Raw genomic sequence first — 24,546 nt, 5'->3', positions numbered from 1 at the left:
TTACCTATTATGTGGGGTTTTTCATGTTTTTAATAAATATTTTTTTAAAAAATTTGATTTTTTTTTTTTGCTTCTGATTTTGCTTAATCATGGTTTTGCTCATTAATCATTATGATTAATACAATTATTATTATTATTAGTTTAGTTATTGCCTTAAGGTTATTTATTTTTTATTTTATTTAAAATTATTACTATTATTATTGTTATCATTATTGGAATTATTTTCATAATTTTTCATATTATTATTATTATTATTTATCTCTTATATAATCTGGTTCCACAAATTACAATTTAATCGTTCCATGACACTTTTAGTATCGTTTTAAAGAGTTTTGTAAATTTTAAATTTTTCTTTTTAATTAATCGCCTATTTCGTTATAAAAACACAAAAGAGAATGCGTTTTAAAAATTATTTAAAATTTCTTATTTCTTGTTAATTAACTTAGCGACGAGGCTTGGCTTTTTAAAAAGACGCGAATGTGAAGTTATGGCCAATATGTATGTTATGTGTGTTCAAAACTTTCGTTTCTTTATTTCAATTTCCATTTTGTTTTCCTTTTTTTTTTTTTTTTTTACTTATTACTATTAACTCCCTTTTGTGTTAATATTGTACAAAAAAAAAAAAAAAAAAAAATTATTATTTTTTATTTCCTTTTTTTATTTTCACTAGTTCAATTATTTCGCATTTAATTAAAATTTCATGTATAAATACGTATATTGGATTATGTACGCTATAACTACGCATATATGTATATAGGTGAGTGTATATTAAGTGTGTTCTTACAGACTGTATAAAAAATAATAATTTTCTACAAAACTACAAATGTTCCTTTTTTGTTGCTGTTGTTGTTAAATAATTGCCTTTTCTCTTTGTTTTTATTTAGTTATTTATTTATTTATTTTTTTTTTCTATCTTTATTAAATTTTCAATTTTTTTTCTATCTCTGTTAAATATTCCATTTTTTTTTTTTTTTCAATTTTATCTTCTTTGCTTTCCCTTACATATTTTTACATTTGATTTTTTAATGTTTTGTCATTTTTCTTTCATTTCAAATTTTCACTTAGTTTCAATTGATTTTATAAGATTTTATCCTCAACCTTACAAGGTACATTTGTAGGGAGTTTCAGTGTAATCATGTCTATCTGTCAGTCAATTGATATCTTATGAATGTCCAGAGAATTGGGAATATACAACATGTTGGGGCCGGTATGAGTTAAAGCACCTTTTCAACTACCACATGTATATGACTTTTTTTCTTTTCATTTTATTTTATATCAATTTTCGCTTGACTAAATTATTATTCTCATTATAACATGCAGTGGATAAACTCTACTTGTATGTATGTTTCTTGAGCCTTTAAGGGACGTGAAGGAAACCAAGGTGTATATGAATGTGGCTTTTGGTGCAGGTCTCTCCCTTCCACCATTTTTTTTCAGGTTTGTTTTTTTCCTTTATTTAGAATTTATTTTATTTATTTTTTAAATAAAGTAAATTTCTGTGTTTTCAATCATTTTTTTTTTTTAAGTTTATTTTAAAAAACATATACAAAAAGTACAAAGAATAACAAATATCACCAATGATTATTATTTTTTTTTTTTTTTTTTGTTAAGTGCATATGTTAGGAATTTTTACATATCTAACATTTCGGAAAAAAATTTACAAAACTTAAAATATACTGTTTGTTTTTTTTTATATAAAAATTACAAAATATATAATTTTTTCCGTTTGTTGTTAATAATTTTATTTAAAAAATATCAAATGTATTATTTTTATTTTCACAACTTAAGTACACACATCGGTAAGAAAATATTGCTCATAGCTGCAATATCGGTTATGAGAAAACAGAATAGAGAACAAGACCAAAAATAGAAGAAGAAGAAGAAGAAATGAATAGAGGAAAAGATATTTCAAGTTCGACATCCAAAGCATCGGGCAACGAGGCGAAGAGTTGATCTTTTTTAGGGACATCGAGTTATTATATGTTCGTTAAATATTGAACGTCATCGATAAACTCAAATAAAACTAAAACATAAACCGAAGTGTCTCCGAAAATGATATAAGCAAAAAGAGATAATAGTTTGAGTGGACTATAAAAAAGAAGAGGACGCCTTGAATTTTCTATTCTAGAACAGAAAGGCAGACCTTCCATTTTTCAATAGGTGTCAAATTATTATAAAATCGAGGGAAGGAAATATTTAGCGCTTCGGGAAATGTATTATCTCCATTAACATCAACTTCGATAAGAATTGTTACGTCAGAGCTTATTGCCGCAATGTCCTTAAAAACGGATTTGCCGACACCACCTTCTTCTACCCAAGTCACGGTAGCAGCCTCAGAGAACAACGACCCATAAGCGAATATTTCAATAACGATCCCGTCTGATATTACTATCATAACCGCCTTTACCTGTTCCATTTGTTAGGCAGGCAATATCCAACAATCCAACGACTGAAGTTCATGCGACTTAAGCTGTTAGAGCCTGTCCATTCCTATTCTAACAATAGTGACAGCTTCAGAAAGTATTATACGTGCCGGACTTCAAGCGAGGGCACGTTTGCTCACCCTATTAAAGTGAATGGTAAGAAGTTTGACCCTAAGTTTGGTGATAAGTAGAGGAGAAATTTAAAAGAAAAGACGGAAGGTAAGGAAGGCAAGAGAAAAATGGTCAAGGAAGGAAAAAAATAAAAGAAAAAGGAAGGTAGCGGTGAGCAAAAATCACACAATAGAAGCGACTATATGTTTGCAGGAACTTGTATGGAGTATTCAAACCTAGGGATTATCTTTAATATTGAGTGCAGTCAAACGTTTAACGTCCAGAGAAGAATTATTGAAAGAACATTGAGATGCATTCAATAATTTTTATGAGATTTTACATATCTCGTATATTAACGGCATATTATTTCACTTTCTCTAACCGGGTACAGGATGGAATTGCCTTTAAAAGGTTTTTTGGAAAATCATTGCCGCAAAGATGAAAAACTTGTTAATGAAAATAAAATGGAATGTTCTGAAATGTTTGAAAGCTGAAAGTTTGAAAAGAATTTTTGTTTTTGTTTTTTCAGAAAAAGTCGAACAAATTTGATTTTTAAATAAAATTATTCAACAACCAAGCAAAGAGAGAATTAAATTCTCTACTTTATATACCTCAGTAAATTAATTATGTCAACTACAACAAACAACGCAAATAACAATTTCCCTGACTCCACTACACGATAATATGTTTTCATTACCTTTTCGTTTCGCACGAGCTCAGCAGAATATTTATTGCAATATATCCTGAATGTTAAAGTTATCATTATCCAGTGAATTGATTAGATCCTGGGTAGAGAAGTTGCTACCATCTGGTAGATTATCGAAAAACTCGAGGCATAAATCATTTGAGTTGGCCACCACCGAATTAATGGTCTGATTGATATTATTATTGGCAGTGCTCGAAGTGGCTACAGCGGTAGCTGTTGAGACCGAGGCAGATGCGGCTACAAGAGTGTTGGTACTGTTCGGGCCATTTACAGGGCCGCCACCGACGCCATTACCGGGACCCTGTGTTTGCATTTGCAACATTTGTTGTTGCTGATGTGTTGTAGTGGTCGTAGTTTGTTGCACAAATTGTTGCTGTTGCATCGTGATCTGTTGCTGTGTTTGTGACATATGCATGCTCGCCATTTGCATTTGCGCCATCATGCCGTTCGGTCCGGCACCGGGGCCACCGCCTGGACCGTTAGGTTGTGGTGGCTGATGCTGTTGTTGCATCATTTGAATTTGCATGCTATTGGCAGCGGCAGCGGATGGGTTGGGGCCGCCCATCATTTGTTGCGTTTGCATTTGTTGTTGACGTATCATTTGCTGTTGCATTTGAGTAGCTGTCATTTGCATGCCTGGATTTGAACCACCGCCCATGCCATTACCAGGGCCGTTTGGTCCGTTGGGTACTATAGGTCCGCCTGGGTTATTTGAGATAAATCCTATATCGAAAAATAAAATTTAATATATTCTCTTAAGTAGTCAAGCTTCGCGTTTACCTCCCCCATTAAAGCTACCGGGGCCCTGTCTCATCGGTCCAACAGACCCGGGACCGCCCCCGAAGCCCATCTGCTGCTGTTGCTGCTGCATCATCATGTGTCGCCATTCTTGCTGCGAACCCATAGGCATTCCGTCGGGTGCTACTTGTACATTAGGAGGCCTTTGTTGAGGACCAGCTGGTCCTATAGGACCGCCATAGGGGCCCAAAGCCGTTCTTGGCCCACCAGCCGCCGCGGAATGTTGCATGTGCATAGAATATTGAGGACGCATCATAGGTCCTAAAAGTTTTCAAACAAATTAATTTTAGAAAATGCTTAGAAAAATAAAATTGTCACCTGAAGGCGGTATTGGTTGTTGAGTCATACGCCGCATTGCCGCCGCCTGGGCAGCATTGGGAAAACGGGCGCCACCTGCTCCCACTGTTTGTTGCATCATTTGCGCTTGCATGAGTTGTGCTTGAGTAGCTTTGTATTCGGGTGGTGGTGGCCGCGCAGCCGACATACCGTGCTGTTGTTGCATTACCTGAGCGCGCATCATTTGTTGTTGTTGTTGCAGGAATTTGGCTTGGTTCATACTCATGGATGGTCCATTTGGACCGGGACCGCCCATCATCATACCGGAGTTTGGACCAGCACCCATATTTGGATTCATGCCGGCAGCGGACATCATTTGTTGGGGACTTGCTCCCATGCCGGGCATACCATTACTTCCCATAGGACCACCGGGACCCATTTGTCCTGGACCATTGACACCAGGCCCTCCCATGTTAACAATAGACCCATTATTGTTCGGTGCGGTTGGACCGGCTGTATTGGGACCACCGCCTAATTGCGGAGCATTCATTATGCCGGTATTATTTGGACCTCCGACCACTATATTGCTCGGACCATTATTTGAGCCCACCGATCCAGAAATTGAGCCACTACCATTGGCTGCCGATTGAGCTGCCGCCGCTGCAGCTGCTGCTACCGCAGCTGCCTGTTGGGCTTGTTGAGCCTGTTGTTGCTGATTTTGATTTTGTCTCTGACGCATATTGGGTGGTACTTGTTGTTGTGGCTGTTGCTGCTGTTGACTCGCCCCTGGACCCCCTTGCGATTGCTGAGGATTTGAGTTCTGTGCCTGCTGTTGCGCTTGACTGAAGTTCATTGTTTGCGATTGTGACATTGAAAAACCATCGGAGGCACCTATTTGTAACAAAAATGAAGTAAACAAATAAATATATTTGAGGAAAATACGGCCAGCTTACCGTTACTGTTCAAATTTTGATTAGATTGCTGTTGTGGTTGTGGCGGCTGCGAATGCTGCTGAGAATTTAAGGTAGGCCCACCTCCGCTATTACCGGACGTTTGCTGTTGGCTTTGAGTATTTTGCTGCTGTTGCTGCTGCTGTTGTTGTTGCTGTTGCTGCTGCTGCTGCTGATTGAAAAATACACCTTGTTGTGCAGCCACTGAAACGTTACTCTTCATGTCGCCGCTTAGATGTAAATGTTGCCCGGCGGAAACCTACGAAACGGAAGTAAAAGAAAGCGTTTTCAAAAATGAAGAGAAAGTAACAGATAAGATGCGAAGGAATTTTTAAGATACTTTTGATCGTAAACTTCATTTCTTAACTCATCCTTTAGAAGACATTTGGTCTGAGTGCCCTTATTGGGCAAACGTAGCTACGCGGCCAAAGCGAAATTTACGACAACAGCATTTCGAATTCCATATAGAGTTCACAAATGTGTTTGAATGCATAAGTATAACGCTTCGCTATCGGTCTCAACCATAGGTTTATTTTGGTAAAAATTGTAAAAAAAAAAATTTTCCATGAGAATAGTGAGGCGTAATAAATTTCTAAATTTTCCATGAACTGGAAGTAATAAAATATATACAAATTCTATGTGAACGATAAAATCGTTTACTTTCCTATGCGCTGCGGGCTACTGCAAACAAAGTATTTTAAATCTTTGATTAGATTCCATTTATTAGTATTTTTTTTATTTTTTTTTTATTATATTGAGATGGGTGAAATTTTCCAATACAAATAAAAAAAAAAAAACCAATAAAAAAGTTACATTTAGCGGGGAACGAATCACGCATACCCACTACTATGCTTTTCGCCTTGAACTCTCCAAGTTTTTTAATTTGACGCCCGTACTCATATCTCTGGCATCATTAAGAAAATATTAAACCGCCAGGTCGCCGTGTCTACCATATTCATTTTAGAATTAACCCATTTTCATTTGAGAAAATGATAACAAGGGGAAAACCTCAAAAAAGTGAAAAAATAAAATTTAATCTCTTGTAAGTTTGCGTGAGCATGGTCGATTTTTCCCCTTTTTTGCATATGAAGAGTAAAGTAAATTTGGAAAATTTCATCCTTCTAACTTTTATAATATATTTTCTGGGTGGCGAGCAAAATTTCACAAATTTCCGTTAAGAAAAACGGAGTTGTGGTCAGTTTATGCTTCAGTGCGAGCTTCTGCGCTAAACAGTTTGGCCCATTTTCAATCCAAATTTGAATTCGATATCTTCATTTTAGCGACCAGGAAAATGCTGGCCCAGGCACGCAGACGGACAGACGCAGCCAAACCAACTCGGAATTTCACGCTGATATACTTTGAAGCAACCTTTTGGGTGTTATTTGCATTATAAAAACAACAAAATGAGTGTAAACCCCCCCTCCCTTCCACGCCTTTTCTATTAACAGTCCTTCAGTGATGGGTTTAAAAAAAAAGTAATTCTTAAAATAAGGTTTTTTCTTTAAAGCGGCTAAGCGGTGGAAAATAAATCTTTTTTCAGAGTTATTTATGGAGTTTATGGAGTTTCGAATTTTAAATTCGAATTTTTCTAAATGCTCCAAGCTTTTTTGTGTAGCCGTCTCTAGGTACAAACTTACTTTCAGTCGTTTATTTCATTATAATAAAAGCTCCCCCCGCCCCCTTCTTTTTTATTCAATTTATTTGATACCCTTTTGTCATTCCATTAAAGTTTGTTTGCTACTTTCCAAGTCTTTTCATTTATCCATAAGAAAGGGAACATGTGCTGGCAAGCTACTTTGTGGCGCCTGCCTTGTTTAATATACAATAACAACGAGATTTAATCGTATTCTACACTCTCCAGATCCTTTTATTCGACACCTATATCAAAAGAATTGCTAAGAACGCATCCATCATTCAGAAAGTGTGCAATGTCCGCGAAAAAAAAATGTATAAGCAAAATAATCGGACATACGGACAGCATCCGAAATATCGATTGAGAGATTTCTGCTGACACGCAAACATGTTACACGGAAAGTTTATAGGAAAGTGTGTGTTTACATACATACATGTATATATATACATAGATTAGTGGAAAATAGTTTTATGTGAAAAAACATTTACTGCATAAATTTCGGAATTAAAATCTATGCTGTATTGAGAATAAATCCTTTATCCACGAATATATCTGCAATGCGCTTTTAATAGCTTGTAGCGTTGTCTCCTCTCATTTGTTAACTTCAGCGTTAAGCGTATTTTTGCATAAACGGTTTTGAACGCCCCAAGGTTAAGAAAATGTGAAATTTCATAAAAGCTTAGCTAGCGTAGAATGTGTTTTAGTTAAGCGAAGCCATCCTATATTTATATTAGTGCAGCATGGAATTAGTTTTGTTAATGCCATAAGTATCTATCGTTCCTATGTGTGTGCGCGCTCTCATATTAAATTATATTCGTATGGACTCGTAAAAATTTTCTTATACTATTTTCGTTTCACTTTTGAGTTTTCCAACCAAATGATTGTAACACAACAGTGAAGGAAACATTTTTCTAACCATTTCGGACTCGGTTATCTGGTTTACTTAAACTTCCTCGTATAACACATTGGATGTATTATTTAATTTCAAATTAAATTTCGATAGAAAAGAGTGTTACTTGTAAGATAGCTATTACTTGCTATGCTCAAAATATTATCGTCAGACCGGGCGCACGATAATTGTCGACAGCAAAGCCAAATGTATTCATTGTAGCTCCTTGTCCAAGTGGCTTTAACACATCACGAGCTGTTCTAATACATCGAGACTATCACTTGCGAACGTTACTAAAATAGCAACTGACCATAAGGTATAACCCTTCAGCATAACGACACCTTTGAAATTTCCCCATAAAGCTTTCGAAAATGTTTCCAAGAAACTATCGTTCGAAGAGGAGTTTTAATCGCTTTGGCCTCAAACTTCAATTGCTTTGGGGCTTTCCTACTTTATATTTGACAAGATCACATTAGCATCATCCACACGGGTTTCATTTATATATCGTCCTTATTTAGCGATGAGAGATATGCTTATGTTTTATTATTAAAATATATTTTCCTAATCATTTATGTCAGCCTAAATTGATCTATGAAGATCAAACTTTTGTATATTCAACATAACCAACGTGGCTCACAATGCTCACTATCTAAAGTGCTTTAAAACAGTAAATGGTTACACAAATGCAATCGCATTTCAACTGAAATCGTTTACAACAATGCTGCAGATTGCGAAACCAAAGGCTCAAAACAAGGGACAAACAAAGCGACATGTCACTTTGTTTTCAGAAGGCATGGTCCATACTTTGTGGAGGGTTGTTTGCAACACGCCTCCAAAGAGGTCTGGAGAAACAGCGAAAACTCAAGTACGGAGAGGGAGGAGGTTTCGGGCGTATGTAGTTATCATCGTGAATTAATCTGGTTCTCCATCGTAACGAAATGGAAAATAATTTTAACAAGTAAGATTGCTATAATCGGGCAAGTCCGATAATTAGATACCCTATAACCCCTCGCTTAATTAATAATAAACCAAAAATTATACATTATTTTTGTGCAAATGTATAATTTTGATGAAATCTTTCATATTGGAGAATACTTGAACGTCAACGCGGTCCAAATTTAGAAAACTTAATTTATTTGTCAAAGATTTTATTACTTTTCAATTGTTTCCGTCGTAATAAATCGCAAATTAGAATTTCTCGCCAGAAGAGTTCACTTTCATAAGAGCCTATAAATACGCTGCGTTCTAAAAACTAGACCTATGTGAACCAAGTCCCCCACGGTTGATTTTTTATGAAAAAATTTTCGTCATAAAATATTAAAAATTAAACCTCCTCAGTATAGAGAGCCTTATGTTTCATTGAAATCCTTATATGCAATGTGATCCAAAAAATAACCTACGTGGCCCAAATTCGGTAAGAGTAATCGCCATGTCAAATTGTGAACTATGAACGAATTTTCATCAAGATAGTATTGAAAATTGAGCCTCTTTATAAAGATTTAGTTTTCGTAATAGCGCGGTTCAAAAAATTGCCCCACCTGATCCAAAGTTCTCACACCAATTAGGAATGACGAAATACTATTACTAAGCGATTGTTGCTATGAAAATTCTTAAAATTACAAATTTTTTTTGGTATAACGACTTGTCAAAATACGGTCGAAACATTGTTCCGATTCAAGCCGTTTTCGAATGGCTTCCTTTTTGGGGTTAAGTACGTCGGTGCAACCCATTTTATCCGAATGTCTCGAAAATAGTGACTTGTAGTTGAAAAACAAGATTACATCGGCCAGACATTAGACGGATAGACGGACAGACAAAAGATAGGACTACCTCAAGTCATTTTGGGTATTGCTTACATCCACACCAACTTAATGTATTTTGTTCCACAAGTGTAAAAACCAAGAGGCAACATATCTTCCAATGTTAAAAGTTTTCATATTCACTTAGTGGCTGCGTTTAGAGAATGCCAGACAACTTTTTCGATAAGCCAACGCACTCATAAGGTGGTTTCGCAAAATTCTTGCTTTAATAAAAAAAAATTAAAAATCGTAGAAAACTAACAAAATTTTTATGATTTTGTCATTCGCAAATTTTTTTTTTTTTTTTTTTTGCGAATATTGTTTCCTTTAGATGTATGCACAGGATTTTCACATTTTCCTCCATTGCCCTGACTGTGCAGAAATTTCCAATTATTTTAAGTGGTTGTGTTATTTGTGAAAAATACATTCAATCTTAACAAACACCCCACAGCGAAGATGTGTATGTGCAACATACACATACATGTAATATGCGAACGTTCACACATAGCAATAATCAGTGAAAGAAGTATGACAAAAACGAGCGCAACTCCAGCATACATATCAAAGCTTATTTATTCGCTTGAGTTAAAAAACGGCTTTACATAAATTATATTACAATAATAAAGAATTATTTTAATTAAATTACATTAAATTAAATTACAAAAAAAAAAAAAAAAAAAAAAAAAAAAAAAAAATGACATAAACGAACTTGAAAATAATACATAAATGAGAAAGACGAGAGGAGAAATGCGAAAAAAATTCGTTATTCAGACTTTTCAAGCGGGTTTTACTAGGGATCCATGACGTATATGTATTATTATTCTGATACCATCGTAATAATAATAGTTGTGTTACGCATTTACCTCAAACGACAAAGTTATTCTTATGCGTTTCAACGTTCACTTGTGTATACATTTGTTATGCAATTATATATCCGTTTATGTGTATAACACATATACACCTACGTGCATGTACACATAAATGGGTTTGGATATCTTGCCGAAGGGATTTTAAATTCCTTATAGAAAAAATTTTTTAAAAGGCATAAACAAAAAAAAAAACAAGTGAAAACATTATAGTCGAGTTAAGCCGACACCACGTTGTCTAACATAATTTTCATTTTTGCCATAGAATACAAAAATTATGCCCACTTTTTATATGAATTTACTGTTACTACAGAACTGTATATTAAAAATAACACCTCTTTACAAATAAAGGCTTACTTTCCGTGAGGATAGTTGCGCCCAAGGCAGGTTCAAAAATTGAGCTCAGTTAATTTTTCTATCACATTACTATTACGAGTCAATTTTCATCATAAACATATTATAACTTGGATTTTTTTACCTTAAAAAAGAAAAATTTTCGTGAAAATCCTTAGGGTAGAATCCAAAGATAGGTCGAGATGGGTCATATTTGGTATAAGTTAACTTTTTTTAATCTTAAATTACTATTATGATCTGATTTTCATCATGAAGCATTGAAAATTAGACCTTTTTGTCATATGAAGTTCATTTTTCTTTGTATGACAGGGGGTTCAAAAAATTGACCCAGCCGGTCAAAAATTTGCACACAGATTTAGAATCCCAAAATACTATTATTTAGTCATTTTAGTCGAGAAGTCTTGAAAATTTAAGCTTTATTCTATTTAATGAGTTTGCAAAATGAGGCGTTACTTGTGAAATGGTCTAAAAATGGACCGATTTAAAGCATTTGTCATTGGGTGAAAACACTTTAGTCTATCAGATTTCATTAAAATGTCTCAAAAACTTGCAATCTGTAGCTTGAACACAAATTTTCAGGCACCGAAACCGGACAGACAGACAGACAGGCTTAGATCAATTCAAAATATGATTCTGAATCGATCCGTATGATAAAAAATGGTTCCATCTTAAGTCCTTCTCCATGTTACATATGTGCGCACGTCAAACTTAATATACTCTGTACCACAAGTAGTGTAGGGTATAAAGAGCAAAAAACATATCAAATGGGGAATTTAAGTGCAGGGTATGCAAATGTATTGAGTTCGTTTGTGTATCATTTTAATAAATATTAAATTAACTTTTTAAGCTTATTATTACAACTTTTAAAGAAACATCGGTTAGATGAGAAAGAGAGGAAGTTAGAGGTAAACCTATACTCTAACAGAATTCTCCTTTTTTTCTTCTTCTTATTTCAACTTCTTTTGTAAATACATTTGCGGATGGATTAAACTAATTTCCAAAAAGAAAACAATTTAAGATTAAATGCGTATTTTTTTGCTCTTTTGTTTTTACTTCTCTCCTTTTGCCTTGTTTACCCTTCTTTTCATTCTTTCTTCCTTCTTTTTCTTGCTTTCCTAACCTATCATCTCATTTAAATGAGAAAAGGGTAGCAGAAGATCCCTCTTCTCGAACTAAAAATGCTAACTGAGACAGAGAAGAGTAATCCGATAAAGGTACAGAGTTTCTTGGGATTCTTCATTTGTTTCTCAATTCACGAAGATTAAGCCTTTCAGGGTCTCAGACTTAAGACTATGGGGTGTAGGAGACCGTGGGTAGGGGGCAGGGAGTAGAATAGAATGACATCAGTTTCTGCGCCTATATTTATTGAGTATGTGTTGGATAAAAAATGAAACCCCCTCCCCCCGTTACTGCCGAACTAGCTAGCTTTACGGTGACAGCTGCCTTTATCCGTTACAACATCCGACTGTCTGATCTTTTGACTATTGTAATATAATATATTATTATTTCATTACACAAAAGTGTTTGACTTTGACTAGATGACTAAAAATATTGCTTTGTATTTTGTTACACAAAAGTCGTAAGTATGTGCTGGCTGGTAGCGGTTTCGTACCACATCCTGGCGTCACATATACGTTATAGTCGTTTTTGGGCAATTTGCTAAGACATGTTTAAACGTGCTGTGCATTGAATACACTTGTTAAGTTTTAAAGTTGTAAAGAGCATGAACACTGGGGTTGCTCTATAGAGGTCGGTGAAGTATAAGGTTTTGTTCGTCTCGAAAGAAAAATCTACTTCCTACGTCTGTGAATTTTGCAAAACCAACAATGGACAAGCGTTTCTATTGTGTGTTAAAGAATATTTACACTTCTCACCATTTGCGGTATAGGATATATTAAGACAGATCCACTCGATTTAGAATCATTTTCTAACCGCCATAGTTTTACACGAATAGGCGATCATCTCCTGAGTGCTTGGACAAACAAAAAAAATAAAAAAGAGATTAACCGAAATTTTAACAATCTTGCAACATCCATGCATGCAGAGAGGTCACGGAGGCTACAACTAGATAAGGTGACGGTTGGCGCAGCATCGTCGGTGTTGGCGCGACCTCATTGGAAAATTGTCGTTGTATATTTTATTTCCATCGAAAAGAAACCCCCGAAATTCCGTTTTTTTTTTGCCTGCTTCGAAAATAAGAAGAGTACTGCTACCGCAGCCCTTTAACAAATAATTGAAAGAATATGAATTTTTTTTTGAAAATAATATGCAGCTTTTTTGTGACAGATGCCATCCATATGTCAATCCCTGGAATTATTTACCGGTGTGTTATTGTTAGCTACAAAATGCATGATGGGCCGTCATTGCTTTTGCTGTAAACCAATCTGTTATTTATTACGATAAATAAAAACACTATTTTTCCAAGACATTATTATGTCTTAACAAAAAAAAAAAAAATTGACATAACAGAATAATAATTCTGAAAAAATAACATAAGAAGAGCAGAAAACAGAATAAAGGAACGCGTGAAAATACCTAACAAAGTAAGAGTGGCAGCGCAACATCACAGTGATATTAGCACAAGTCACAACGCAGTCTTGGGCATTTTCTTTTTCGGTTGGTTTTTGTTATTTGAAAACCTCGTCCTATTGAGATTGATCGCTCTGGATATTATCCGATAGATTTTTGTGTGCAAGTGACCCAAATCGATTACTTCGTTAAATTGAAGTCTATCACTGCCATATGTGTCACTGCGTTTACAAGTAAGGGTTGAAGGTATTTCCTTGATTTTTTCTAATCATTTTCAATAAATTCAATCGTTCTTTAGAGCAAATGCAACTCTATATAAGTCATTTAATTGCAAAGTGGCCCAAGTCCATTTTTGAAATATTCAAAATAATCTAATATTTACATAAAATGAATGAAATTTTGTAAAAAAAAAAAAAAAAAAAAAACAATTGGTTTATGAAACACTTTGATTTGAAAGTTGCTCGAGCTCTATCGGCAGATATTGTACAATACGACGAGAGAAATTCATTCGAATCAGGCCTATAGAGGCCTATAGAGGATGCAATTTCTAGAAGTGAGAATGAAAAGAGAGCAAAACGAATTGTTGAATTTAATATAAATCTCGCATAGTTCTATTATTGGTATTACATCTCTTAGGGCGTATTATGGGGAGTTATGCAATTTTTGTTTAAAAGTTTAAAATGTTTTATATTCTTATTTCTATTATTATCAGCGTTGCATCCAGCGCAAACGTTTCTAATCAAAGAGAGATGAAATAACCCGCAGCGCTCATCGTCGTTTGCAAAGCACTATAAAATTTCTCCCTTTTATGATGCGTTTATACAGTGAAAGCGTGTTTAAGTGTCTTATCTGCAGATATAGACATTTTCAACATCAAAGGGGCAAAAATGTTAGCCTATCTAATGCTCTATGCTCTACAGTATGTAATTAATTTTATTGTGAATAAATCTATAAGTGAATCATGCATAAATAATTAAAACTAATGCGTTGAGATATTTATATATGAAAATTTTGAACGCCAAACTCCATGTTTTACGTTCGATTTAATTAAAATTAATGCATTTCATGGCGGGATTAAGCAAATAAAGGACACACATTTTCAAAGGAAATGATAATCACATTGTGCAACTGTAACAATTTACTAATAAACGCATACAATGAAAATCATCCAAAAAGTAGGTTACTATTGTTAAATAAACTGAAGTCACTTTAACCGCTAATTTTGTTTTTATGTCATAGCATACTTTTTCTTGTTCAAATTAAATAAATGAAAGCGAAGATATTATTTAACGTTTACTTTTTCCACTACAATCAAAATATTATTCAATTTTCAATATTAAAAGTATAATAATATCTTTAATAACGTTAATTAAATTATGTTTTTTTGCAGATAATTTTTTACATATGACTTATTAATCCTCTTAAATCTACATATATACACTGATGTGAAAAAAATTGCAATTTTATAAAAATTGGTAAAGAGTGAATGGAACTTTTAAAGGATGACATCATCGTAGATTTTTTTTTTCTTTTTTTTTTTTGGAAAATCGATAGATAGATTTAAAGCCTTCTACAATATGGCGGAAAAGTGAATGAATTATTTGAATGAAATTTTTTCCCTGAAAGGCAAGATCCTTAGTCTAAGGCGGGCATGGGCAACCGCCAGCCTCCAGGCCGCATTTGTCCCATGCTATCGTCGAGTCCGTTTGAAATTTCGAATAATTCAATTTGTTCGCAAATGGATTCGCATCTGCCTTCACTACTAGCTCAGCTGTGCAGCTATCAAATATGAAATGTGTTTAGATCTATTTCTTTTTTGTCCGTTAAGTCATAAAATAGGTGATCGCATCGCTTTTTTAATAACAGGTGATCCTTGCTTTGATATGAAAATTAAAGCTTTCGCCCACTGATGAGAAAGTTTGCTACTCTCCTGAGAAGTTACAGACTAATGTCTTACACTTGTTGGTTTCCAAAATTTCCAATACGCTAATGCCCTAGATGTCGTAAGAATGTTGTTATATTCACTCTAAATAGCTGCTTCACCGAAACTACAGGCCATTGACGAGATATGGGAATGGCCGCAATTCGAAAGGAGTCAATGGGTTTTCCTCCTAATGTTTCTTATATTCATTATGAACGCAGATGATTAAAATAATTTTCTTGCAATTTTCGCAACAGGCTAAGCGTAAAAGGGCCAAACTCGGTACCTTTTTGCTTAAATTGTTCCAAGAAACGGAATGAGGAGAAATATTTGTACATGACATGCAGGCTAAGAAACTTGTGCTATTAAAAAAACATGTTTACAACACGTTGCAAAACTTGAAACACATTTACCTTGCATCACGTTGTTTCCCCATAAGGTTTACAGAACAATTTTTACAATTTTCATTCGTTTCACTTGGATTTTTAAACAAATTGAATTAGAATTTTAAAGCGCAAAGCTAAAGATTTTCTATAAATCCACTCGCGGTTTATTTCCTAACGATAGGCGTTTTTTTTCGGTTTGGTCGAAAATTCAACATTTTCACTTAATTCATTCGCCGTATTTTCTAGCCACAGACTTTTCGGTTAAAGGACTTTTTTTGATTCAAATTTACACCATCTACACTGCTCGCCCCAAAGTAGCTAAAATTCACTATAATTCATTTTTTTTCGTTTTGTCTACACTTACTAAGTTCCTTTTTTAGTTCTTTAAAGAGTTGCAACAGAATCTCAACAGAAAAATAACGAAGAATGTGGTAATTAACAGAATGGTGTACGGGAATAGGAAAAATGAGCAGCGGATTGTACGCAAAGCAAGCTGACTCGTCTGAATCTTTTCTTTGTACCAACAAAATAGGGATAAAAGTCAGTATTTTATCCAAAATTATGTTGAGATAAGATCTACGAATGAAATCATTTGAGAGAATTATTCGGTTCACTCAGCGTTCTCAACTTGTCTTCCTAGAGCTGCTCTTTTACTGCCTGAACACAACAGACAAGGCAAGTGCTTTTCTAACAATTTACTTGCAATAGGCTTTCGAGTCGCTCCAGCAGATTTTATCACTTCAAGGTCGAACGCGTACACAAAGACTATTCCCTCTTTCCTTGCTCCCCTCTCTACAATTCTCACCACCGACTCGAATAGGGGACATCGATTGAATGGCTTGTCAAACATACACTTAGACAAATATATAAGCATATGTAAACAATTCGTCTAAGCAAGACTGAACTGGACTGAACTACTAAACGAAAGAGCTGAGCAGTTTTTGCTAATCAAAAATATGTTGAATGATTTTACAAAACTAAAAAAATTTGTGGTATATTTTTTCTTTCATTATTGTTCACTTCAATTAAATTTCATTTAATTTCATATTAAATATTATAAAAAGTACGTTTTACTAACACTCGAATAACAGAAATAAGGTCAGTAGTTAATTCAATTAATATTGTGTATGAGTTTGCGTTGTTTTCATGGTGTTTTTTTGTTATGTCTTTAAACATTCCCTCCTCCCCCTTCTCTCCGGCAAATGTGTTAATGTAAATTTTTATACATTGTATTACATTTCATTACATTGTGTAAATAAAAATTAGCTGCACACACAGTGCAATGTTATTTAGTTCATCGATATCCAATAAATATCATTGAAAATATTTGTTAGCTTAACGCGATTTATTGCGTTAAGGAGTGATTATCATAAACCTTGTCTGATAGGTTGGCTGAGAGTTCAGATTCCGAATCTTACACTAATCAAGACTATTGTCACAAGCTCTCTCTTTAGATGATTCATGATATTTATGTTTTATGCAAATAATTAAATCCCGAAATACAATCAATTTTAACACAGTGATGAATTAAAATATCATTGTTTGAAAAAGTTCTAAAAGTATTTACACAAATAAATCTAAGAGTCTCTCTCTCTCTCTCTCTCAGTGTTCATAATTTTTCTTTAGCATTATGCTACCAATAGCAGTAGTGGTAGCAGTCAGTAGCAGTAGTAGTAGCAGTTATTAAAATTGTCTTCATCTTCTCAGCAAACGTAACGTAATATGCTAACAATAAATCTTAAATTCAGTTTATTGAATTGCTTCACAAATTTCTTCTGTTACCTACAGCTAGAGTACACTTTACGTCCGTTGTCTCTGTTGTTGTTGCTGCTGCTGCTGCTGCTGCCAGATATTCTCTATACGTATCATTAAAAAAGAATGTTGCACTGTTGCCTGTTTGCTAGTCATTACTTTTTGTCTTTAACTATTTACAAGTGCATTTTCTCTTACTTTATACTTTTCTTTTTTTTTTTTTAGGAGCTTCCATTGCACATGACTGGATTTTAATGATCAAATATTAATTTCGTTTAATTAGTGAAAATTAAAATTCCGACAACTAGAAGTTAAGTGTATTAAGTAGAAGAGTTTTTCAAATAATTTTAACAAATTTTTCAACGTAATATTTATTGCTTAAGCAAAGAATAATCTTTTGCTAGCTTTTAGGCATTACACAAAATATTCGGCGTTCTTTTACATGCATTACGGGATCTATTACGAATACGTGGATGTGAAGTCTATGTAAAGTAACTATTTTTTTGCTTATGCTTAAGATTGAGAGTCCTTTTTCTATCGAGTAGTTGGCATAGTACATGCTACTGCTAGCGATCTAAGCGAGTAAGTGGCGTTTTAGGTATTTTATGGTTTGGGAATTTCGGACTAGGAAACGTGTAAGCGGGGTGATGCGTTTGACAAATCTTTGTATCAAATCTTAGAACTTTGTCGATTGCCACAGCATATATTTAGGCAATTCGTGGTTTGGTAATTGGTATACCCCGCGTGTATGCGGGGTGAGTTTGCAAGGAAACAATTTCGGATCGTGTTCTTATATGCGCTTTGAGTAATATTTGTATCAAATTTTGATTCCCTTAATAGAATATTCTCGGGCAGTTTATGGTTCGGTAATTAGGGATTAGGGCACCTGTCTGCAGGATGAGTTTGCAAGGAAACAACTTCGGGTAGTGTTCTTCTATGCGCTTTAAGAAATATTTGTATTAAATGTTGGATTCTTTTATAGAACATTCTCCGTCAGTTTATGATTTGGAAATTGGGGATTAAAAAACTCATATGTGGGGGTGACTTTGCAAGGAAACAATTTCGTGTCGTGCTTTTATATGGGCTTTCACAAATAATTATATCAAATCTTAGAACCTTGTCGTTTGCAAATGAAAGAGTTTTAGCTTTTTTTCTAAAATTGAATTAAAGGTCAATTCTTCAAGCTCGAGGAGGCTGTCAATAGCTCTCTTCCATTTAATTTATTGTTTATGCTATAATGTACTGAGCTAAGAGAAATAGATGTCTGTAGTTTCATTTATATCGACAGTTAATCTGACACTTTCTTAACCCGTGTTTTTCTTTGGTGAAGATGTTGAATTCGGATAGCCTCACTACGGCCCTATCTAAGTAAAGCAAGAGATTATTTTACAAGCACACAGGAAAGAATAAAAATATTTCCAAAGCATTTCTCTCTCCTTCTTTAAGTGTGTAAAAATCCGCGCAACTTTTCAAATTTTTATTTCAAACAAAACAAGCCGCCTACTTACTTTATTTGCTTGGACAGAGGTAATTGGGATATGAGATTCATTGTCACAATAAGACGAAAATTGGCAACAATAACAGACGAGATTGAAGGCAATCTACCAGATAAAAGACGGCTGTTCCTTGAAAGAACTTACTGGAATTGAAAGCACGAGCTTAAGAGAGCTTTAGTTGGCTTTATCTGACAGCCAGTGAAAGCGATTATTCCTAATGAGTTTGTAACCATGAAATCAAGTTGCTTATAACTGCCATATAGAATTTTAAGCAGTGCGCTCTGGTTTACAACAAAAAAATAAGTACGAGTTGTTGGAACGAATGTCGCGTTGACCAATCAGGCCAAAAATCGTGGAAGAGAATTGTCAACCTAAAGTACGCGAGTTGGTGGATTTGATAGGCATTTCAAAGCCTGCTGTCGATTGCATTTCGATTGGAATGGTATCGCCTTTACTAACAACGACCCAGCAAGAATGTTTCAATCGAATATTGGTCGAGGCTTCGGAACAATAAAACTGCGCTTCCGCTTCAATTCCAAATCATAAATGCAATATTGATTCATTACATCAGGCTTGAGATAAGAGGGACAATACACTTCAAAAGGAGGCGATCTATTGGCAAGCCGATATGCTGTCAGCCTTCTCGTATCATTTTTATTGATTACCTTCAAGACGAAATGGTTTCAAGGGTCAAGGATAATGCATAGTTATTGCAGCGTCTCATTGATGAAGTCAAGAAAAATGGATCAGTTCACAAATCCGTTATTGCGATAATGAAAATCAAAATTTAAGTATATGCTTCCTCTTTCCCTTACTGAGCGATTTACCAGCGATAGCTAAATGGAACATATAGTTGCCGGCTAGGGGCTGAGGAGATTGACAATTCCTATTATGAGCAGGACATCGAAAGTGTTGAACTTCGTTGGGAAAGGTCTGTCAATCAATCTAAGGACTCATTCAAAAATTCTTTTCTTCCCTCTACTTAGATTGGATACCTATTGGGCTAATTGCATATTTTTGTTTTCACCGGTATTCGAATATTCAAAGCGCTGAGTAGATACGGGATTTCATTACATACAGTTTTTATGTACAAGAGAGACAACTAGGCAACCCTGGCAAATAGGGTAAAAAGAGTAAAATGAAATAAATAAAAAAAAATAAGATATGTATCGAATTTGATAAGAACAACTTGAAGAATGCATTTCTAGCCATATTATCTTGAGATCTTCAGTGAGGAGAGCTCATTACATGTTCAGTACATGAACTCATACCCTCCACACCCTCCACACCGCCTAAACACGAAAAGAAGTTACAATTTAATTAAATGCAATTGAGAGGATTTAATTTGCATTAAATTTTAAAAGTCATAATAAAGTCAAACTCTGCATAGATTTATATGTATATATATATATATATATATATATACATGTATATACATATATAAGTGAACGAAGTGCAACTGTGAAAACCCAATAACAAATCTTAATATGTAATCAACCACCCAATCAAACAGGCTGTAGTCAACCCGGCAATCACCCACTATAGATAAATGTGTGCAGCAGATACCCTAAGCGAAATGGGTGCACAGTGTGAATATGTGTATAGAGACACAATCGAACAGCATAACAACCCCCAATAAGGCCACCTTTTTGAAAGCAAGTAAATTATTTTATATATAATGTAGTTAGTGTTGTTGTTGTTGTTGTTGTTGTTGTTATTATTACTGTTCTCATATAACTCGAGCAAATATTTTACAAAATATACCGTATTCTGGGTGACAGGCAAGCAATAGTACAACAAATCTATGTACACGTATTGAGGAATAGGAGTAGGAGTAATAGTGAAGCGAAGAGAAGAGTAAAGGAAAACATTTGGGTAGAGATAGATTAAAAGAGAAAAAGAGAAAGGGATGTACTTACTGCTCCTATAATATCGAATGCATTAAAATGACAACAACAAATAACCATAAATTTTATGCCAAAAGTCCATTTGAAACCATTATAATATTAATAAATTTAGCGCAAAAATTGTGGAATGAAACGAAATTTACATTTGAAGTCAAATATATGTTAATATATGCAGGGAATACATTTACTCACGCACATCCATATACATATATATATATATATAATTTTATGCGACCATTTGGATTAACCATATGTATATATTTTCCATAGAGAGTTAAGTAGAGATTAAGTAACTAATTTAAAAAGAATTTAAAAGGTTTTCATAGAAGAGCTTAAGATACGAATAAAATTTCGTATAAGAGTTTTTTTTTTTTTTTTACATACAAGAGGGTTGAAATCTTTACTTTGCTAACGGATCGGAAAATAAGAAATAAACTAATTTTAGGCTTTAAATACTTGCTCGAGTGTATAGTGTTGTCAGGGGACTTAATTAAGCGAACACCACTCAACTGAAAATTGAAAAATTCTAATGTTAAACCAGTTACACTGGGTTTTAACCTAACTGCGGATACTCGCTCTTAACCAGTATTTTTTTTATTTTTTTTTTTTTTATATAATTCAGATAAGTCTAATTAGGTCAAGTCAAGATAATTCCTCTAGGCAGTGGCAGCGATTCGATTCAATTTTCGATTTCATTTAAGGAAACCAAGAACAATTTTATGGATCTGATTCTATTATTATCGATCGTGTAGCTTACTCTAATGATGGGCTGCAAACAAATTGGCAAAAATATTTCTCAAGATTATTTAAACGTCTTACGTTTAGACGTGAGGCAAACGTGTACAATCAAAAAGGAAAAACTGTATATTGAGATAGCAGAGACAGAAGGCAACAAAGCAAAAAAAATTATTTTATTTTCAGAACGAACAAATGGTTCAGGTGACCACTATATGTGAAATTTCATGACCGATAGACCTTACGGTTCTGCCAAGTAAGATGCCGAAATGCCGATGGATACTGTTTAGCCAACTTACGTTTACTACTTCGGAGTTATATTGAATAATGTTACAATAATATTGAACGACTTCAAATTGAGTAAGGGTGAGCCTCCTGTTCCTGTCGTAAATATCTAAAGTAGGCAAGTGCTCGCTTTCGCTCAGAAGGGACAAGCACGTGTTTGTGTGTCCCCTTCAATGCAGAATCTAGACCGGCTTAAGATCAATTGTCGTTATGTAATGACAACAGGCCAGAATCGCAGGAAGAATCGAAAAGGATGAGTTTTGCCCGGTGACAATGCATTAAAGCAATCAAGAAGGGAATAATCGGTGGAAAAGTGTGATGATACCCTGTTTTCTGTGAAATCATTATCGACAAAATTTATTCAGCGCAATTCAATGAGATGAACAAAAGAATCAAGAGCAAATAGCAAACAATAGTAGAAAAAAAAACCCTTCCATGGAACACCAAGCACCAGCTCTTTCATCAAATATTAAACTGACATAAATTGGGCTATGCATTGCTTCCGCAGCTGCCGTATTGTGCAGGTGTGACCTCCAACGAAGGTTATCACTTTGAAAAAATCAAAAGGTGACTGCGTGTTAAGCATCTTGCATCAGGCAAACTGATAGCTATTTTGTGTTGCTCAGCAAATCAGTTTACGGGAAACGCAGAAAAAAATTGGAAAATGGAAAAAAAGGATGGTACTGAATAACCCTATGATTATACCACTTTCAAAGACTTTTTGTCGGCATTGGCTTTTTTCGGAGAGGGCAAAATGCCATTTCTGGAAAGCTGTTCAATTTCTGGAAATGATATTGACTCATAACTGGTAATGAAAAGCTGAGCCATTATCAACACCTGAAGTGCAAAAAACATAATCCATTTGAAGCGGGTTAATGTGTTATAATTGCATCAAACGAAATCGCCATGAACGCAACTGAGCTTATGATTAAACAAAGAAACAAAGAATATACCAAACACCGCGTTAAAGTGATTTTTTAATATAACAATGCTCGCCCCCGTTTAATGCATAATATGTTCAGGAAACTTTGGAAACGCTGAACCGGATTGCATGTTAAGCGGATTAATGTATTATAAGTGCACCAAATGAAACCGCGTTGAATGCAACTGAGCTTACAATTGAATAAAGAAATAAAGAATATACCAAACACCGCGTTAAAGTGATTTCTTAATATAACAATGCTCGCCCCCGTTTAATGCATAATATGTTCAGGAAACTTTAGAAACGTTGGACCGATTAGTATTATCCAAGCCTATGCTAAACACACACTTGTCGAGAGCAACATTCCCTTTTCTCATGGCCGTAGCCAAAAGTCCTTTAATTGTTGTGGTGGAACGAGTGAGAGTCAAAAGACGAGTGGTTTTCTTGACTCGATATTCATAGATGAGTGAAAGAGAAAGATGAAGAAAAAGTAAAAGAAGAGCAATGACGAAGATTTCTTTAAATAAAACATCTCGGGAAAAATTGGATTTCAATTTTGAATAAATAGAAATCAGCTTCGTTGGGAACCTCATGATTTATATCGTTTCACTTTTTCGTTTACGCACTTTTAAGGCTTCGAGTGCTTTCCTTCTGTGTTATCATCAGATTTGTCATTACACCGGTTATCGGTGAGTGGAGATGTACTTGACATTCTGGATCATTTGATTCGTTTACAGTTTCTTCACCACGCGCGCACACACACACACACACACCTTTACGAACGATAATAAAGATCTGCCGATCATGAGCTAGAGTAACTTAGTTACTTGAACATATTAGTTTGGGGAAAAAGAAATCCATTATTTTTTCGATAGATGGCTGCACTGACAGATTTCTCGTAGAGTATCGATCAAACAATTTCAGATTTATGCTCGTTGGAAAGGTGACATTTCGCAAATGACATGACCCAAATCGTACAATCCGAAGCATGTTAAATAGTCCTGAAGTTCATATAAAAATAATGGATTTCTTTTTCCCCAAACTAATATATTCCTACTCTTTCGTGATTTTGAAGCACTGTTGCTTTTAGTTAATAATTTTTCGAATTTTTCATTGCATTCCTTAATGACCGATTACAAAGATTCATTTTTAACCACTACATAGTGGTGAGTGAGGTTTGTTGACTTTGAAGTCTATCTGTTGACTGATAGGTGGCCAAATTTTGACACCAAGCACACATTTTATTGCAAGTAATATTAAAAAAAACGAAAGATTTGTTTTTCGTTAATGATTGTGAAATTAAGATAACTTAAAGGTAAAGTGGACACTATTTCTGAGCTGCTTGTTGGCAGTATTTACCAATCTTTCTGCCGCTTACTCTTCAGTAATTTTTTCAACACATGAGAGGTTGTTTATTACTACGACTGTGTGCGTCAACTCTCACAGACCAATATCTTCAAAATATATTCGTGTTCGAATGGATTTTAATATAACTTAATATAGAATACATCGTAAATATATTGTAATCAAAGGTTGTGCCTGACCTTTCGCATTGACTTTAAACAAGCATTTTTCATGCTAAAGTCCCTCAAGTATTTTATATAAATTTTTTATATAATTTTATTTTTACTATCACATCAAAATCAATAGCATTTGGGAAAAATTTAGCAAATAAAATAACAATCTGTATAATTTATGTAAAGGTAACACATGCTTACACATGGCCATGCATATACGCAGGCACACGTGTACCTTGCATAAAACTTCGCATCTCTTTACCCACCCTGCACACACATGAACACACACAC

The 24,546-nt window shown here is 34.5% G+C and overlaps 1 protein-coding gene across 6 annotated transcripts in view; it reads right to left on the bottom strand.

The window, feature by feature from the left end:
• Positions 1-1,587: 1,587 nt before the first annotated feature.
• LOC119641412 (neurogenic protein mastermind) overlaps positions 1,588-24,546 on the bottom strand; it is a 163,298-nt gene continuing 140,339 nt past the window's right edge. For all 6 annotated transcript variants that reach the window (XM_038040063.1, XM_038040061.1, XM_038040062.1 and 3 more), the window contains 4 exons: positions 5,268-5,523; positions 4,357-5,205; positions 4,021-4,299; positions 1,588-3,963 (listed from right to left, as the gene is read on the bottom strand). In XM_038040063.1, coding sequence (XP_037895991.1) covers positions 3,263-3,963; positions 4,021-4,299; positions 4,357-5,205; positions 5,268-5,523 — 2,085 coding nt within the window. In that variant the 3' untranslated portion in view covers positions 1,588-3,262. The remainder of the gene's footprint in view (positions 3,964-4,020; positions 4,300-4,356; positions 5,206-5,267; positions 5,524-24,546) is intronic.

The sequence above is a fragment of the Glossina fuscipes genome, unplaced genomic scaffold (genome assembly GCF_014805625.2).
Source record: "Glossina fuscipes isolate IAEA_lab_2018 unplaced genomic scaffold, Yale_Gfus_2 148, whole genome shotgun sequence".
In the NCBI taxonomy this organism is placed as follows: Eukaryota; Metazoa; Arthropoda; class Insecta; order Diptera; family Glossinidae; genus Glossina; species Glossina fuscipes.
The sequence above is the reverse complement of the archived record's forward strand: the minus strand, read 5'-3'. Positions and strand labels throughout refer to the sequence as shown.